Below are 19,048 nucleotides of genomic sequence, written 5' to 3' on the forward strand. Positions count from 1 at the left end.
ACCTGGTTTTGAAAAACCCAATCAATATGTGCTCCAAATGGGACAAAATGGAGAGAATTTAATTAGAAAATTGGCTTCATTTGAATTTTGTTCCAATATAACATAAACATAGTCCTTAGAGGAACCCTACAACTTATGTTCAAAAGAGAAAGTAAAACTCTTAACTCTAATGTTCAAATCTTCGTTGTTTCCTTACCTTCACAAATTCTCAGCAAATTTCTACTTAACCTTTCATGTAGAAGTTGAAATTATTTAGCATGAATTATGTATCTGATTCTGTTTTTCAACATCCACATTGTTGCGTTCTTTCTTCTGATCTTAGATAAATAGAAGAGTCACTTTCATGTTGAAATAATAATACCTTTCCATCTGAATTCTTAACTCTGTTTCTTGTTGCTTCTCCATAGCTTCAACCAACTTTTCCCTGCCTTCTGTCTTCTTCCTTGCTTCTCCATCTGCTTCTTCGCTATATCCCATGTGTGTGCCCAATTCTCTTGTTTATATTTCTCGTTAATGTATCTTCATTTGCAGTGGCTGCTTTCGCCCATATTTTATATTCAAACTACTGGGCATGTGCCACTCTCCAACTTTCAAAGTATTTCCTGATTGATCGGAGGCCATATTTTCTCCTGTATTGTCCTTATCAACAATTTCATGTTATCAGCTTTTGCTAAGGTCAACAGACCTCTTAACAACCAAATATCATTGGTCACTTCAGGCTTTCTATAGAGAATTCCTCTGGCTTTTTGACTATAATTACTTCCTCTTTGAAATTTTCTTCTGTAACATCACTTCCTTTTGGGTCTTCTTCCTCTTCTCTCTCACCATGATGGCTTCCTAAGGAATCTTATATCCTTACCTGATGTCAGTTGCTCTCTATACCTCAGACTTCCAAATCTTTATCTCTATTCTTGAGCTCCATATCAGAACTATCAAACTGCTTAACATCTTCAACTGTATATTCTACATCAAGTAAAGAAGCAAACTGAATTTGTTATGCCTCTTGTGATGCAACTAGTTGCTTCTAAATCCAAGACATAATCAAAGACTCCTTCATATCATATAAGCTAGAAACCTTAGTGTTATACTCCATAAATCTTCTCCAGAGTGTAAGTCCAAAAACATAGTTGTCTCTGATACCTAAATAATTCTCTTCATCTCCTTGTGTTCGTTTGTGTTGATGCTGCCTTAATTCCAACTGTCTTCATCCCTCCCTTGAATTATTTCAGTACCTTTCCTTTGGTCTCTTGGCTGTTTTCACTGTGCATTAGGCTGCTACCCAACAGCTTGCCCATCGTTATGTTGTAGGAGTGAGTAAGCCGAGATTAGATCACAGCCCTCATCTTGTGTACTTCAGTGATGCACATTCCACTTTGTGTGGAATTCAGTGCCTGCTCCAGGTATGTCATATGGGGAAGAACTACCTAAATATAATCCCTGCCTGCCCCTTTGTTCCTCTAGTGCTTCTCTCCGTGGAGGAATGAACTGCTATGCAGAGACATTAAAGAAGAGTTTGGAATAGGCAAAACGAGGGACAGATTTGCCTGTCTCTGTAAACTAACAAACTCTTTAGGAAACCAAGGATTCCTTTCAGTTGGATCCAGATTGTTCCTTAGGTTTGGGAAGACTATATCCGGAAAATGTTTTTCTTTACAATCTGTTTAGACCCTTAAGGAAAATATTTCTTTTCTTTTTCTTTCTTTTTTTTTTTTCTTTATGTTTAGTACAGGGTCTACAGTATCTCACTACACAGACTGGATTCGTAATTATCCTTCTGTTGTCAGCCTCCCAAGTGCTGGGATGATAGTCGCATGCCACCACGCCCCATCTCAGTCGCCATCTCAGCACACTCCTGAAGCAGGGCGAGCACGGCACACTGGGGATCAAACCCCAGTCCCTGCATCTGCCTAAGCCGGCACTTTAATCTGCTGAGCTATCTGGCTGGCCCTGGAAAATATTTCTTGAAATATCTGATAGTTTGTACTGCAGGAATATGCTAGTATAGGTGACATTCCATTTAATCTGATTAAAAATTTAAAGATGTAAGTCATGTAGTTTTGCAAATATTTGACAGTGAATGTGAATATTTAGCTCCATACATATAATAGAAAATAAATAACTTTTCTTTTTAAATAAGTATATTTCATAACAAATATAGATACCTCGAAGACAGTGGGGTAATGTGACAAAAGTTTGTCGTATTTATTTTTTAGTGACATTGTATATGAAATGCTGTTAAACTAGCTGATAGGACTTTTCTGGGTAGCAATTTCCTCATTCTACTCTAAGGAAAATGGTCCTTAGAGTGTAACGAATGTTTTTGGCCCTCAAGGGAAGAGAAGTTTGGCGTGATCTTTAACTTGAGGCAGATTCTTTAACCTTAAATGGTGTGTCTTTCCTTTAAAAAGATGCATAGAGTGGGAAAACTATACTTTGGAAAGGGATAAAACTTGCCATTCTCCTTTCCAAGGATCAGGAGTAAACTCAGGACTATTTTAAGAACACAATTGTCTCTTAGTACCTGAGAAGGGAGGGTGTTGGGTGGGTTGGTTCTAAGACCCCCACAGAGAAGCTTAAATCCTTCTTTAAAACAAATAGTATTTGCATGTAAAGCCTATGTGTCCTTCGTACACTTTAAATCATCTCTGGAGTACCAGTGATTCACAATACCATGTTAATATTATGCAAATGTTTGTTATACTATTTTATGTCAGGAATAACAACAAAAAGCCAGTACATGTTCAATATTTACATAATTTTCTAATAAATATTCTCAACTTATCACTGATTGAATCCTCAGATGTGGAAACCATAGATATGGGGAGCTGACTTTATTCCTGTTAAAAGATAATTAAAGGAATCAATATGGTAGCACAATGATTTTAAAATGGTGTGTCTTAGTGTTTTATTTCATTTTGTGTCGCCTATTTATCCTTCCTATCTTGTGATGGGAAGCTTTCTGAGGGCAGATGATGGGGTGTCTGCCCCCACACCCCATCCCTGCTACCTGAACATAGGCCAACAGGCAGGAATTACTCTGCATTATGAATTGCAACTGAATTTTATTCTAGAATGACACTAGAATAATGCATAATGACTCAAAATCCTACAGACAAAAAAGAACTAAAAATATGTTTGGTGACTCAGTAACTAAATTTTCTAGATGAGGTATTTGTGGAATTCAGGTTTTACCAATTCTGATTGTCACTCTTAGCATCTCACTGACTAATATTCACCCCAATAGTTTGAACATTCTTAAACTTATCCACCAAACTAAAAAATGACTGTTTATGTTTTCAGCAGAGTATATTATTAAAATTTTCTCTTTTCTATTTTAGGAAAGAGAAAAAATATCTTGATTGTTGTTGGAAAGACGTCACCGTTGGGGACTTCATCCGCCTCTCCTGTAATGAGATCATCCCTGCAGACATGGTATTGCTCTTTTCCACTGATCCTGATGGGATCTGCCACATCGAGACTTCTGGTCTTGATGGAGAAAGCAATTTAAAGCAGAGGCAGGTGGTGCGGGGCTACGCAGAGCAGGTAAGTGCTGTGCTCTCACCTGGTGATTTAGTAACTTGTACTTCCCAGAAAAATGACTCAGCTCTTTTCCACAAGACAACTAGAGATTTTCAAATTCATCATCACTATTGACAAAAGAGGATCCCTGAATATTTAGTCCACTATTTAGATAACATTGCTGTGTATTATACTTTTTAGATAATAAGATAGTATGACTTTGAAGTTCAAACACTTGACTCTGACAGTCATATTGGTAGCAACAGATTTACATGAACCCAACCAGAGTTAACCTGAAATTGGGGAAATTATTTTTGAATAGAAATATTCACCTACTAATTCTTTATATTAATCTTGGATTTCAAAGATCATATTATGTTGATCGTTGTTCCTAAAATCTGTACTACTTATATACCAAATCATTTCAAAACTTCTGTAGGTTGCCAGGCCACATTATTTCAGGACCTGTGGCTCCACTGTGCTGTGGGAAGCAGAACTCTGAAGGCAAGAGCTCAGACTCCTTAGAGTCTGAGTGAATCTCATTTCTCCCAATAATTACTATGTGACTTCAGGCAACTCAAGCACTTTACACTTTCATTTTATCTTAAAACTTAAATCTCTTTCATAGAGCTGTTTTGTGGCTTATATAAGCACATCATACATAGTATACAAAGGTTAGTTTCCCTTCTCTTTTTCTAGAAGCACTTTAGTAAAAGTATTTAAAAATAGAATGGTCTTTTTTACCATGACTACTATTAAGTTGTGATTTCTTTCTTTCTTTTTTTTTTTGGCGGTACTGGGGATTGAACTCGGGACCTTGCATCTGCCAATCAGATGCTTCTGCCACTGAGCTATCTCCCTGGCCCAAATTGTGATTTCTTTAACATATACTGGTAAATAAAAAACTTTGTACCTCTTTTTTTTTTTTTCTTCAGAACCAGGGATTGAACTCAGACCCTTGTGCTTGCCAGAGAAGCACTTATTCTACTGAGCCATCTCCCCGGCCCCCCTTTACGCCTCTTAATACCACTATCTTTGGGCCAGGCAGATAGTTCAGTGGAATAAGTACTTCCCTGGCAAGTGCAAGGTTCTGAATTAAATCCCCAGTACCGCAAAACAAAATAAAGCAATAATACAGCTATCTTTAATTGATTCCATTTGACCACTTTGGCCCATCTTTCTACCCAGTGATTACATTGCTGCCCTCTGTGCTTGATGCACTCCTGAGCTGTGCATCACTGTAGCTCTAACTAGCCGTCCTGTACCTCAGACAATAGCAGAAAGTTTTGCCTGAGTCAAAAATTTTTCATGCCACTATGTGCCTACCTTGAGGGTGATAACAGTTGATTGAACAAAAGCACACTTAAGGATGAAAACTCTAGAATTTCATGATCTGAATTGTAGTTGTGATCTATACACCTTCCTTTGAGAGTCTTAGAAAATTCTTATGTCTGTCTGTCCTCACCTGTTATTTAGGTGAATTATAGTACCTACCTCATGCACTTGTCCAAAAGAAATTAGTACATCAATTTAAAATATACTACATAGATTCTAACGTATTAAAAGACTCACTTTTTAATTATTAGCAAAGTAAATCATGTAACTCTTATTTTTCATGTTTATTATGGTATGCGTATTGCTACTTTATGAGCTAAAATTGATATTAATAGTAAAAAGCCATGCAAAAATAGAACAAGTGCAAAAAGTTGATGTAGTTTGTTCTTAATACATCCACACCTTATAAAAGTAATTTGCTTTAGCCTCCACTGGTTTCGTAAGACATTCTAAAATTACTTGCTTAGCTTCCAGCTACCCTGCACCGGCGGGACCAGTCTGGTCCAAGCACAGGCACAGTGTGGGTGAGACCCTCTTCTGCCCCCTTGGGACCCCCCACACCACTCCACAGTTCCCCCCACTCCTGCCAAGTGAGTGAGAACTTCTGCCGCATTCTCGGGACCCCCAGATCCAGCCCTAGTCCAGACCCAGAGAGTGTGTGGGAGAGTTTCCTCTCCCCTTTATACCACCTTATTCCCTTCAGAATCAGCTCAGGCCTGGCATACAGGCCTAGGGTGAAACTCTGCAGCTTCAGTCACTGCAGAGAGAGTAGGGGAGAGAACCACTCAGCTAGTCCAGGAGCAGAACATCTTTCCAAAGGGGTACACCAGTTTCACTCCCAAGAGCAGCAGGAGGAAGAAGCTGAGCAAAGCAGCCAGACCCAGCACAGCTGGATAAATTCAAACTTTGTAGATCGATCTGCACCTGAATGTCAGTAGATGCAATTCCTGGAGAATCTGAAAACATCATATCATAGTGATATATGTGTGCCCGTGTTTATAGCAGCACAATTTGTGATAGCCAAGTCGTGGAAACACCAAGATGCCCATCACCTGAGGAATGGATGAAAAAGATGTGGTATTTTTATACAATGAAGTATTACTCAGCTATAAAGAATTATAAACTCGAAGCCTTTATATTGAAGTGGATGCCACTTGAACATATACTCATAAGTGAAATAAACCAGACACTCATGTGTAAATATCATATAGTTTCCCTAGTATACGAACTCAAATGAAGAAGTACAAATAGAAAGGTATAATACAATTAAAAGGAAAGCAAGAATTTGAGGACTAGACAATGAAAAGAGTTCAAGCAGAAGAGCTAGGAAACATGCCAGAGGCAAGCCATACAGTTATATGTACAAGATGGGTAAGGCAATGATCCTGAGAATCTTCAGAAGATTTTCGAATCTAGCAATTAATTGGTAGGATTCTCACCCTGACTAACTATATATACTGACACCTGTGAACTAAGCAGCTGCACTGAAGATGGCAATTTATAATAGCAGGTTCATGCTTGGAGTGTATGTCATTCTTGTCTTCTGAATATGTGCTGCTTGTCATGACATACCAGTCGCTGCCACGCTGTCTCTCAGGTAGATGATTGCTTAAAAAGGGGTGGTGAACGAAGGCAGGAGACAGGAAAAGGAGTGTTGCGGGACTGTCCTGCAACAATGTTGTATATGGTTAGATTTCTGGACTTATGTGTAAACATATATAATTCTTTATTCCTATTTTTAAATATATTTTAATTTTTTTGTTTTATTCTGTAGGGACGTAAAGTTTAACATATCAATATTTGATGAAAAATACCTGTTCCATGTTATGCCTAAGATGTTTGACATTCAGACAGATAGTGAGGTTAAGCTCAACAGTCTAGGTTATATGGCAATAACAATAAACTTCTCTTCTGGAGGGTTAACTATGTCAGTTTGCATAACAAAAGTTAGAGGAAAAAGGAGTGCTGTGAGAAAAGCCACCATTTTGACCCTAGCCTTCCAAGGTCAAGACTCAGTACATATGAGAACTTGTACTGTAACGTCACATAACTCAGTAGTGTCCCAGATTTTCTGATCAAGGAGATTATGGGGCCAAAGAGGAAAGTGATCAATGATGTAGAGTGTGCCTAAGGAGAGTCACATGGAGAGAAAACATTCTCTCAGGCTTTCACAGAGAGCATATTGGCCAAGCAATGGCCGTGAATCATCCACATGGCTGACACTGACAAAGGATCTACAATCTGAGGTACAGAATCTCAGGATAAATCCTGAGGGAATTTGACTGACCTTATCAGATCCAAAAGCTACAGTTCTTGTTACATAGGTCTGGCTTTATCTTGGTCTTCCCCCAAAAAAAGTATAAAAATAAAGTACAAGAAATAAAGCCATGTTGTTATGTCGAGCTGTAGGAGACTCAGGTCAACAGCTTCTGACATTGCCCGTCAAGTGGAAGACCCAATACTATTGTAGACTACTGGACTAATTTGGAATATTTTGCTGAGTTCTCACATCTATAATATTTAAATGATGGAACTAAACAAAAAAAGGGGATATAGATGAATGTCCATTTTGTATCTGTGTATTCAAAATGGTTGGGATAAATATATAGCTATATTCTCTTTATTCAAGGAATAGAGGGATTTGTTCTAATAGTGTTTGTAAATAGGGTATCATTTCTGCATCTTGTACAACAAACCACTAGGAAGGTGGTATGTAATGTGTTAATTATTTGAACTGACCTACCAATTTGATTTGAAACTGTCTCTTTGCTATTTATTTCTCAATAAAATTATGGAAAAAATAAAAATAAAATAAAATTACTTGCTTGACCCATTGGAGAGTTATGGGAGATAGTGAAGTCCTGCTTATTTTTTAATTTTTATTTGTAAAATTTTGCTGAGTAGAATGCATGTGCTCTTAAAGATATTTACATATCCTCTCTTTCTTTATGTATTTGGTACAGGGTCTCACTATGCAGCTCTGACTCGTAGTGATCCTCCTGTTTTAAGCCTCCCCAGTACTGGGATTACAGCATGTGCCACAACGCTTGAAATCAGTGGCTGGCTCAGCATACCAATTGCAGGGCCAGCAGTGGGGCTGGGGATCAAATCTCAGCCCCTGCACTTGCCTAAACAGGCGCTTAGTCCACTGAGCTGTCTCACTGGCCCTTATACATTCTTTCAATCATAGGACTATCTGTAGTTAAAGACTAACACAAGAAGTACTTTCAGAGCTTTATTGATGAAAAATTATTTATGAGTAGAAGCCTTCTTTTTTGGATTCTTGAATGGACTCTAACATCTGATTCCTGTCACTTGCAGGCATTCATTAGAGCTCTGGGTTACTCATCCCAATTAGGACCTCATAGTTAGGCCTATATTTGATTTTATTATGGCAACCTATGGCATAAGTCTTATTGATCAAAAAAACCTTAATGTCATCCCAAGAATTAGTAAAAGTAATAAAATAGTTATATATTATGGGCTTTATCTTAATTTCTTTTTTGTGATTCCTTAAAAAATATTTTTAGGACTCTGAAGTGGATCCTGAGAAGTTCTACAGTAGGATAGAATGTGAAAGTCCAAACAATGACCTCAGCAGATTCCGAGGCTTCCTGTGAGTGATACCTGACCTATCTGTGGGGTCGTGAATGGATTTGTCCTTAACTCAAACTTTTGTGTGCTTATTCTCAAGTTAGATTAGTAGAGGCCATAAGTTTAGCCTAAGTTAAATTGGTTTCTCTTAATCATTTGATATTTACCTCTCCATTTGTATTTAGAGCAATACCAACAATAAAACCTTTCTGTTATTATAATTGTGGAATCTCTTACAGTGCTACAACAATATCTTATACATTGTCCTTACTAAGCCCAGGACATGTTAATGCTTATCAGGAGGTGGTTGGTAGAACCAATAAATTATATGCTAGGGTATGGTCCTCCTTCAGGTTTAGGATAGCAGGTATACAATTCTGGTTGGTAAAAATTAGCCAGTGATTTGAAAACATATCTAAGAAATATTATGGGAAGTCATGACAGTATTCATTCTGGAGGCTTCCTGTGATATTCACACTCTTTTTAAAAGTCAGCTAAAATTTGGGGTTTTACCTAGCTAACTTTCAGCGTGGCTTCTTCCATTTCAGGGCCTCATGACTCTGAGCCAAAGTATTTACTTTCTTTGATGCTTAGTTTCCTGGCTTTTACAAAGAGACAATTAGAACTACTTCACAGTAGCAAGTCATAGGAAGAGAAAACTTCCCAATTCATTTTACATTAGTACATACTTGCTGTTCATGATACTTACATTCTTCTTAGGGGGCAGGCACAGGTGGTTAGCATAACTTGATCCTTTTTATCGATCTTCTCCTCCAGATCCTCCTCCCTCCCTTTGACACTGGATCCCTTCCCCCCATGTTCATTCTGTTTTTTCTTTGGGTCGTGTTTGCAGTATCTAAGGATTACATTGTGGCAGTTGGCACACACATATTATACATTTTAAATCTTTTTACACCCCTCCCCCATGTGGGGAGTCTTGCTCCTCTTTTTATTTCCATAAACTTTATCTCCTTGATTCCTGCTATCAATCTTTTATTTTGCTCTTTACTTTGATTGTACTTTGGCTTACTCAAATGAAAGAAAACATGGTATTTAAGCTCGAGTGTCTGATTTATTTAACTTAGCACTGTTTCAAACTGTGTTTTCCTGCAAATCTCTCAAATTTATTCTTCTTTATAGACAAGTAGTACTCCATTATGTGTAAATAGCACATTTTCCTTGTCCATTTATTGATGGATATGCAGGCCACTTCCAAGATATAGCTAGTATGGATTATAGTGCTTTGAACTTTAGTGTACACATATCAGTGTAATACGATATCTTTCACTCTTTAGAAAAATACCTAGATGGTGCATAGCTGGGTCAAGTGCAATTCCTATTTTTAGTTTTTTGAGAAGTCTCCACACTGATTTCCATAACTGCTATACCACACTGCCTATCCCCCAACACCAAAGAAGGGCTTCTCATTCACTTTAGCCAGGCCAGCATTTCCTGTCATGTATCTTGAAAACTGCTATTCTTTCTCCTTTATTGAGACTGGGAATACCCTGATCTCATTATCCCAATAGTACAAGCATACAAAAACAGTAGTATTCATGACAAACTAAATGCAAACATTCTACACAAAATTATAGGAAATCAAATCCCACATTATAAAAAGAATAAAAGATCATGACCTAGACTTGTCATAAAAGTATATGGTTGGTGTAACATTTAGCATCAAGTGGAGTAACTCACTATATTAACACTGCATTATAATCTATGCTAAACAAATGAAAAAAGAAAAACAAAATAATCATCTCACAGATGTAGAGAAAGCCTTTGACCAAGTCCAATTTCCGTTTCTGCAAACAAGAAACAGAAGGGAGCTTGTTTGACTTCATGAAAGGACTCTATAAAAAGCCTTACAGCCAGCATTATGCGTTGGTGAAAGAGACTAGGGCTCGGTCCCTAAGATCAGGAATGAAGTATGGGTATTTCCTATCACTGCTTGCACTAGAGGTCATCCTGAGCTTTTAGCTAACACATTCAGCCAGGAAAAGGAAATAGAAGGCAGGCAAGCAGGTGGGCAGGCAGGCAGAGGGATGGATGGACGGATGGATGGACAGACAAAGACAAAAAAAAAGAAAACTGATTTTGAAAATATGCAAAAGCAATTTAGTGGAGAAAGATGTGATACTAGAACAGTTAGATAGCTAATTGTTTTTAAAACATTAACTTCGATGTATGGAAAGCTTTTTTTCAGTCAAACATTAATTTAAATATGTATCTTAAATTTAAATGTAAATTAAAATGATGAAACTATTAGAAAAAGTATGCAGAGGACCAGCCAAATAGCTCAGGGATTAAAGCGCCTGCAAGCAGGCTCAAGGGCCAGGAGTTCAATCCCTGGGCCTGCTGTGCCAGCCCCACCCCCAGGGCGCACTGAGACAACAATTGACACTGGGCGTGGTGGTGCGTACCTGTAATCCCAGCTTTTGGGAGGCTGTAAAGAGGGGGATCACTATGAGTCTGATCTAGTAGTGAGACCATGAACACCTCTGTAGACCCTTCCCTAAAATACAAAAAATATGTAAGTATAAAGAAAAGTAAAAATTAAAGTCACATCTTTACAAATTTCAGGTAGAAACACTATGCAGAAAATCTTTGTTACTTTATGCCATAAAAAGATTCCTTGTGTACGAAACTCAAAGCACCATAAAGTACAAAAATAAACACATAAAAGAAATCAAAATAAAAACTTTCTGCTAAACAGACAATACTGTTAAGAGAGTGGAAAGATGAATCACAAGATGAAAAGAAATGTTTGTGATGCATGTATTTGACACCAGACTTATATTTAGAATACGTCAACACCCTGCTGGCTTTCTGGCTGCACAGACTTGCCTCTGGGCTCCTGGACATGCGGTCACCCTTTGGTAGTCACAGGCCACAGGAACCACTGGTGTTAGTCCACTTCGCAGTCAGCTGTGCTGCTTTCTGTTTCTGTTAGAGTCACCTTCATGCTGCGGTCCTCCGATGCCGCCTTCCCCATATTCAGACTGGCCTGACTCTCTTGGTGTCTGTTCTAGTAGTAGGCCTCAACAATGCTAGAGAAACATTTGATGAGAGATCCACCCTCTGTAGATAGAGATTTCTCTGAGAAATTATTTTCATCCACCAAAATAGCTTGTTTCTTTTCCTGTTTTGTGGTTTGTTTTTGAAATCAACAAAAATCGAGATGCTTTAAGCCTATTGTGTATGTCACACTTTTTCTGATCTTATTCTTGGATAAACTTGTATCTTCCCCTAAATCTATATGCTCATTATTAGCTATCTATCATGATAGCTGTCTCATCTTTATTACTCTTACATATTTCTTTATCAAACAACCCCTTTTAGGCCAGCAAGATAGCTCAACTAACTAAGCACATACTTATGCAAGCATAGGAACCAGGGATCGATCCCTGGCACTGCCTGTCATGCCAACCCTGACTCCAGGCACACTGTGCTGACCACCAAGACCTGGTGTGGTGGTGCATGCCTGTAATCCCAGCTCTGGGGAGGCTGAAAGCAGGAGGATTACCATGAATCCAAACTGTGTAGTGAGACCCTGTACCAAATACATTTAAAAAAGGATATAGAAAACCTTTTAGACAATAAGAATTGAGTGTGTGTATGTTTGCCACACACATAAAATAGGTCTTACATGACTTCTTGAATGAAAAGAGCACATGACAGCAGAAGATGTCAGAAGCTGGCGCACCATTGTCATATCTAAGGGAAATACAGCCATTTCTTACTCTCATACCAAGACTTTGTTCAAATTTCCACAATTGTCTCAAAAAAGTTTTAGTGCTTGTTTTATTCAAATAAACAGGATCAAAACCAAGTCTGCAAATTACTTCTGACTAATAATTTCTTAAATTTCCTCTCCCAAGAAACTAGCTCCTTAGCTTATAAAATGTACTGTCTTCTGCATGAGCTTATTGCCTCATCCTTCTGCTGAGTGCCCCCCTTCCCACCCCATACCATTCATTTCTTGAGTAAAACACACAGTTTTGCTCACAGAATTTACTCTATTTTCAATTTGACTGAATGTATCCTGCACTGATGTTTCTCTGAACTCTGATTTTCTATCACTTGTCAAAGGTTGCTTTCAGAATCCACTGACAGAAATGAATTTGCTTCCTGGAAAATAATGAACATAGAAAAATGTGTAAATGCATACATCCACAGGGCACTGTTTATAGCAGTAAAGGTTTCATCTCTGATGCCTTGGTAAAGGCTTGTGGGGCCACGGCCTATTTCGATATATCAGGAAGCTGTGAATTCCCTTGTCCCACCACCAGACTGGTGGTGTTAGCTTTGCTCTTACGTTATAAAGGCCCTACCAGCTTTTCACCTCACTAGTCAGTACCTTGATTTCAGTCAAGTTGAAAATGATAATTTTCTAACTCTATTAATAAATTTTCCCTCATCAACTATCAGTGATGTACTAGAAATGCTGTGTATGCTAGAAAGGTAGATCCTTATTCAGAATATTTGAGTTTTTATAGTAATAGAAATAGACAAGCAATTGGAAAGCAATGGGAGTTAGAAACTTGTGGTAGCTTTCTCTTATCCAAAGCAAGTAACTGAAACCACAGAAGCAGATAAACCAGATTTGAAATTTTTCCTGTGTACATCCTGACTTGTTCCTCTGAGCCAGAAGCACGGAAGGAGCAAGATTTTCATGTTTATACCCTTACTTTTCCACTTTAGAATAAATCTCCATGCTGTCTTTCTTACAGAGAACATTCCAACAAACAACGTGTGGGTCTCAACAAAGAAAATTTACTGCTCAGAGGATGCACTATCAGAAATACAGAGGCTGTCGTAGGCATTGTGGTTTATGCAGGTTGGTTATTCTCCCAATTTTCAACACTGCCTCCTCTGTGCTTTTTGCAAAGTACAGTTATTTTATTTATTCAAACTGAAATCTCTGGAAGCAGAAAGTGCATTCGCCTTCATAGGCTTAGTTGGTGGTCTCTTTCTTAATGGATCACAAAAGAAGACTACAGTATTGACAAAATATAGAACTGTCTTACCCAGTTGTCTGCCTGAGTCATTTTTTAAAATTATGTTTACTGCTGAGTTGTAATGTGTTCATTTTCTGATGCTGTCTGTCTCCTATGTAGGCCATGAAACCAAAGCAATGCTGAACAATCCTGGGCCACGCTATAAACGTAGTAAATTAGAAAGAAGAGCAAATACAGATGTACTCTGGTGTGTTCTCCTTCTGCTTATAATGTGTCTAATTGGTGCATTGGGTAGGTAAATTTGATTATTTGCTAGCCACGTGGCAGTGAAATATTACTTATTTCCAAAGCAGTATTTAAGAATGTTTGCTTCTAGAAAGGATATTTCAATATTTTTTCCTCATGTCCTTATCTATGATACTTAGGCCTGAAAATCATTATTGTAGATGATATCCATTTTTACTGTGCTGTTCCCAGAAAAATCCAGGCATCAAAGGAAAATGCTACACACTGAGGAGTTCTGGAAGGCAACTTGAATGTAACTTTAGTGAGCTGATGGGAACCAGTCCAGAGTCCATTTTCAGTTCAGTTCAAATAAAGTTTGCAAGTGGGAGGTATAGAGCTGATAGCTGGTTATTACATGACTGGTTACGTGATTTACAAGAATCAAGTCCTGTGTTGTCAGGAAGATTTGTTTTAATCAGCTTTACTTAAGACAAATTGTTTCTCATTAGATAGGAACATTCTGGGAGGGAGGGGGTCTCAGCAGAGTGGGTAGAGATGAAAGTATCCTTGACTGGGCCAGTGTGTCCTGGGAATCAACTATAGAGGCCTAGAAGCAAGCAAGAACAAAACTACATATATGCATATTTAAGTTTGAAAAACTCAGTTACTACAGTGGAATGTGGTCAGGTTGACCTGGACAGCTATTTGGAAGAAGCAGCTGGATGTGAACAGTCAAGGCTAACTGTGCCTAGCAGTCCAACTATAAGACAAGAAACATGAACATACTCATAGGCTACTGAATGATTTTTATTTATACTACAAGATTTTTATAAATTTGCCATTACAGTGCCACAGTACTGAAGGATGTGTGATGACATTTAGAGAGAAAAAGAAAAAAAGGACACAAGACTTAGCATTTTGAACTTGAACATGTTTTTAAAAGCAATTGATATTCAACCAAACTGAATTCTCTCATCACTCCTGCCTGAGAAATAAAGTGCTATATTTACATATGTTCATTTCATATCTATGTATTTTTGAAAGGTCATGGAATCTGGCTGAGCAGATATGCAAATGTGCTCTTTTTTAATATTCCTAAGCCTGATGGACATGTTGTATCGCCGGCATTGGCAGGATTCTATATGTTTTGGACCATGATCATTTTGTTACAGGTAATTTCCATCCAGCTTATAGAACTTTAAGATCTTGCACATTATCTAGCTAGATAAATTAAATTCACATTCTTGAGTTTAATATTTTAAAATTGTTTGGCTCCTCAGGTCTTAATTCCCATTTCTCTCTACGTTTCCATTGAAATTGTGAAGCTTGGGCAAATATACTTTATTCAAAATGATGTGGATTTCTATAGTGAGAAGATGGACTCTACGGTACAGTGCCGAGCCCTGAACATTGCTGAGGATCTGGGTCAGATTCAGTATCTCTTTTCTGATAAGACAGGAACCCTCACTGAGAATAAGATGGTTTTTCGAAGATGCAGTGTAGCAGGATTTGATTATTGCCATGAAGAAAATGGTGAGTGTTGGGTTTGCACAAATCACTAATGTTTGTCCTGCTTGTTAACTGCTGAAATGCCTGACAGTTTTGGCTTTGAAATTCTATATTTAAACTTTGACTACTTCGCTCATCCAAATGGGCTTTCTATTATATTCTTGTTCCTTTAAAAGTCAGTCCATGATATACAACTAAGTGATATGGTGATATAAAAAAATAAACAGTAAGCATATACTAAGTGATGTAGTGAAGTAAATACTCACTGTTTTGATTATCCTTAGGATTTGGATTTTGATTAGCCTTAGGATTCGCTGTCATTAAGTATTTCTTTCATATTGTATAATGCTCCTACCATATAATTTAAAGCTTGTATCATTATGTTTTCAAATTTATAGTAATTATAACATTTTATACTGTATTTGTACCACTGTGTCCTTTGGTATTTGTGTCCTCATTGGTATCATCTGATAGATAAATATTTGTTTGATGGTGTAAAAAAAGATTGTAGGTAAAAGTCAAGTCAAGGAGTTTGCTGCTGTGATTTCTCTACGAGAAGACTGATTGTACCATGCATGTCTGTTTTGGCCAGTGATGATGAACGTCTTTACATGTGACTTTTGGCCATTTGTAACTATACAAAGTCACTATTCATTTTGATTGCTCACTTTCTGATTGAGTCTTTTATTTTGTGGGCTTAGTTTCTGCATCCTTCAGAACAAGATAGAAGAGAGATAAATATAAAGTAAAGAGGAGTTCAAATTTTTCCCAAGTCATGTATTCCATTGTTTATAAATATTTTAATATACAATGCTAATTTATTTCACTTATACTAAAAGTTTATCTTAAGTTTATTGAGAAGATAGTTTGTGTTATCTGCTTTTTTCATTTTTGGAAGAACTTTTTTTTATGTCTTGTACTTAGTAACTACTTTGAAGATAATAATATACAGTGTAATGACTATTGCTATTTTCTTATTATTTGGTTAAGAAAATATGTTTTATGGTTTCAAAAAATAACAAAAAAGAAGAGTAAATTACCATTGGTAAGAGAATGTTTGGATTGGTAAGGTGACAATGATACTGCACTATAGATACTTCAGAGGGTCTAATGAAACTATGGACCATCTCTCTGAAAATTGTTTTGAAAATAATTCTGAGGGTGCTCCAAATCATTTTGCCCCTAATAACTACTGATGCTTAGTTAAGAACTGACCTAATTCTAAGGAGGTGAATTTTTCAAATTCCAAGGTGTGTGTGTGTGTTTAAGAATTGAACTTTGTTAATTTTGCTCTTTATAAAAGTAGTATGTGAGGGATGGCAAGACAGCTCAGCAGACTAAGTGCTTGCTTCGACAAGCACAGGGACCAGGGTCTGATCCCCGGCAACAGTGCAACACCGGCCCCGCCCGCAGTGCACTGAGCCCACCACCGAGTTCAAGTGTGGTGGTGCACGCCTATAATTCCAGTGCTGGGGAGGCTGAAAACCAGAGGATCACTAGGAATCCGAGTTGTGTAATGAGACCCTATAACAAATAATTTTTTTAAAACAAGTAATCATTAGTACATTATCAAGCTCATTTAAAAGCCCTACTCTCAAAAGGTTAAACAATTTAGCAATTGGTAAATATATAACCATCCATTTTTGTGCATATTTCTTTATATATGAACATGTAGTAGATACACGCATTTCTCTGCTGTCTGTTGGAATGTATTATAGTGGTGTTTTTCAATGTATTTCTTTTACTAAGCAGTATTCATGGATTTTTCTTTTCATAACAATGTGAAGAGTGTAGTCTTCTGCTCATTATATTTGGTCAAGCTTAGTTTCCTATTCTTAGAGGTGGCCTCTTCATTTGCTGCTGCAGTTGAGTATCTCTTACCTGTAATGCTTAGCACAAGAGATGTGGATTTCAGAATCCTTTTATGCAGTTAGGAATATGCTGTATAAATAATGGGGTAACTTGGATATAGGACCTAAGTCTAAATACAAAGTTCACTCCTTTTACATGCACCTTATATGTAGAGCTTTAAAGTATACTTGTATAATATATTTAATAATTTTGTTTATGATCCAGAGATGCATAGCAGGGAATTTTCCACTTGTGGTGTCATGTCAGAGTTTTATATTTTGGTGCATCTTGTATTTTGAATTTTCAGATTAGGGATTTCAACATGTTCTATAAAAGCACATGCAGTTAATATCACTTATTCTTTCCACAGGTATTTTGTGAGCTCTAAAAATATAGCAGAAATCCCTGATACCATGTAGTTTAAAATTAAGGGCAAGGTAATAATTAAACAAGGAAGGAAGGAAAGAAGGAAAAGAGAAAGGAAAGGAGAGAGAAAAGGAAGGAAAGAAAGAGAAGAAGGAAGGAAAACAGAAAGGAAAGGAAAGAGAGAGAGGAAAGGAAGGGAGGGAGGGAGAAAAAAGAGAGAGGGACGGAAAGGGAGAGAAGGGGAGAGAGAGAGAAACAGAAAAGGAAGGAAGGAAAACAGAAAGGAAAGGAAGGAAAGAGAGAAGGAGAGGAAAGGGACGAAAAGAAGGAAGGAAGAATTCTGCAAGTGTTATACAATGTTGTCTATATTTATGAGATTATTTTACAATATTTTCCTCTAAAATATGATAACTTACATTCTCTCAACCCAGAAAAATGATGCATTTTTTGTGCCCACCCATAGTGGGATGGAATTTTACTTTTTAATCTGTGTGATTTTTGTGAACATACTTAACAGTTTTTGTCTTTAGTTTTTTTCTTAGCAATGAAAAGATTAACTTTATGTTTGTTAGCCCCTGAAGTTTCTTGGTAAATTGATCCTGCTCCTTTCCTATTTTTAAGTGAGCTTTCCCTGTTCTTAGCAACTCATGGGGAAGTTTTACCTATTGAGAGCAGAGTCGACATTCATTTCTATTCCATTATAAGCTGCTTGCTCCTGGCACCCATGTTTGTTGGCACACTTTTGACCCGTTGTTAAATAATTTGAACAAAAACTATAATGGTAGGGCTGGTGGGAAAGCTCAGCGGACTAAGCACCTGCTTAGGCAAGCGCAGGGGCCAGGGTTTGATCTCTGGCACCACATGCTGCGCCGGCCCCGCCCCCAGGCGTGCTAAGCCACATGTGTCCAGGAGTGCTGAGCTGGCACCGAGTCGGGGCATGGTGGCACGCGCCTGTAATCCCAGTGCTGGGAAGGCTGAAAACAGGAGGGTCACTAAGAGTTGAAGCTGTGTAGTGAAACCCTGCGCGTGTGTGTGCATGCTTGCACGCACACTGAGACACACACACCAAACAATAACAACAACAAAAAATTGTGATAGTGTATTAACCATTTCTTCCATATGAGACAGTTATTTACCTGGTTCATCACTTATCATAGTATTAGTTTTCTGTGACTTTATAGGAGTTCGTGGTGTAAAAGAACACAAGCCTCATCGTTTTGGCAGGTCAGGAAGGGACATCGCCTGCTCAGGCTCTCACAGGCTGAGGTCCAGCTGTGAGCTGCCACTGACCTTACCAGCGATCTCATCTTCTTACCTCCGGGCATTTGGCAGAATCTGTGGTTGTGGGACCACGTTGCCTTTTTCTTCTGGCTGCTCTCCTGGGACCACTGGTGGTGCCTTGGGCATTCCTGTCACACACCATCTCCACAGCAGTTTTCTTCTTGAGGTCTGCAGAAGGACTTCTCATTTTGGATGTGACTTTAAGGTTGTCTTGAATTCCATCATAGTTGCAAGGTATATATACCATGGGGACAGGAATCTTGGGGTCATCTGAGAATTCTGAGACACTATTCTGAGACAGTGCCTCCCATATTCTCTAAATTTTGCTTTGGGTATTCTTATCAAAATTTTATATTTTTATTGAAGCAAATATGCTTATTCTTATAGGTATGTTATTTTAAATATTA

At 37.8% G+C, this 19,048-nt stretch overlaps 1 protein-coding gene across 2 annotated transcripts in view; it reads left to right on the top strand.

The window, feature by feature from the left end:
- Atp10d (ATPase phospholipid transporting 10D (putative)) overlaps positions 1–19,048 on the top strand; it is a 116,763-nt gene that overhangs the window by 40,288 nt on the left and 57,427 nt on the right. For both annotated transcript variants that reach the window (XM_004645674.2, XM_023705987.1), the window contains exons 4-9: positions 3,339–3,543; positions 8,385–8,470; positions 13,182–13,288; positions 13,569–13,700; positions 14,679–14,806; positions 14,915–15,167. In XM_004645674.2, the coding sequence (XP_004645731.1) occupies positions 3,339–3,543; positions 8,385–8,470; positions 13,182–13,288; positions 13,569–13,700; positions 14,679–14,806; positions 14,915–15,167 (911 nt within the window). The remainder of the gene's footprint in view (positions 1–3,338; positions 3,544–8,384; positions 8,471–13,181; positions 13,289–13,568; positions 13,701–14,678; positions 14,807–14,914; positions 15,168–19,048) is intronic.

This window comes from Octodon degus, unplaced genomic scaffold (genome assembly GCF_000260255.1).
Source record: "Octodon degus isolate 3935 unplaced genomic scaffold, OctDeg1.0 scaffold00235, whole genome shotgun sequence".
Lineage (NCBI taxonomy): Eukaryota > Metazoa > Chordata > Mammalia > Rodentia > Octodontidae > Octodon > Octodon degus.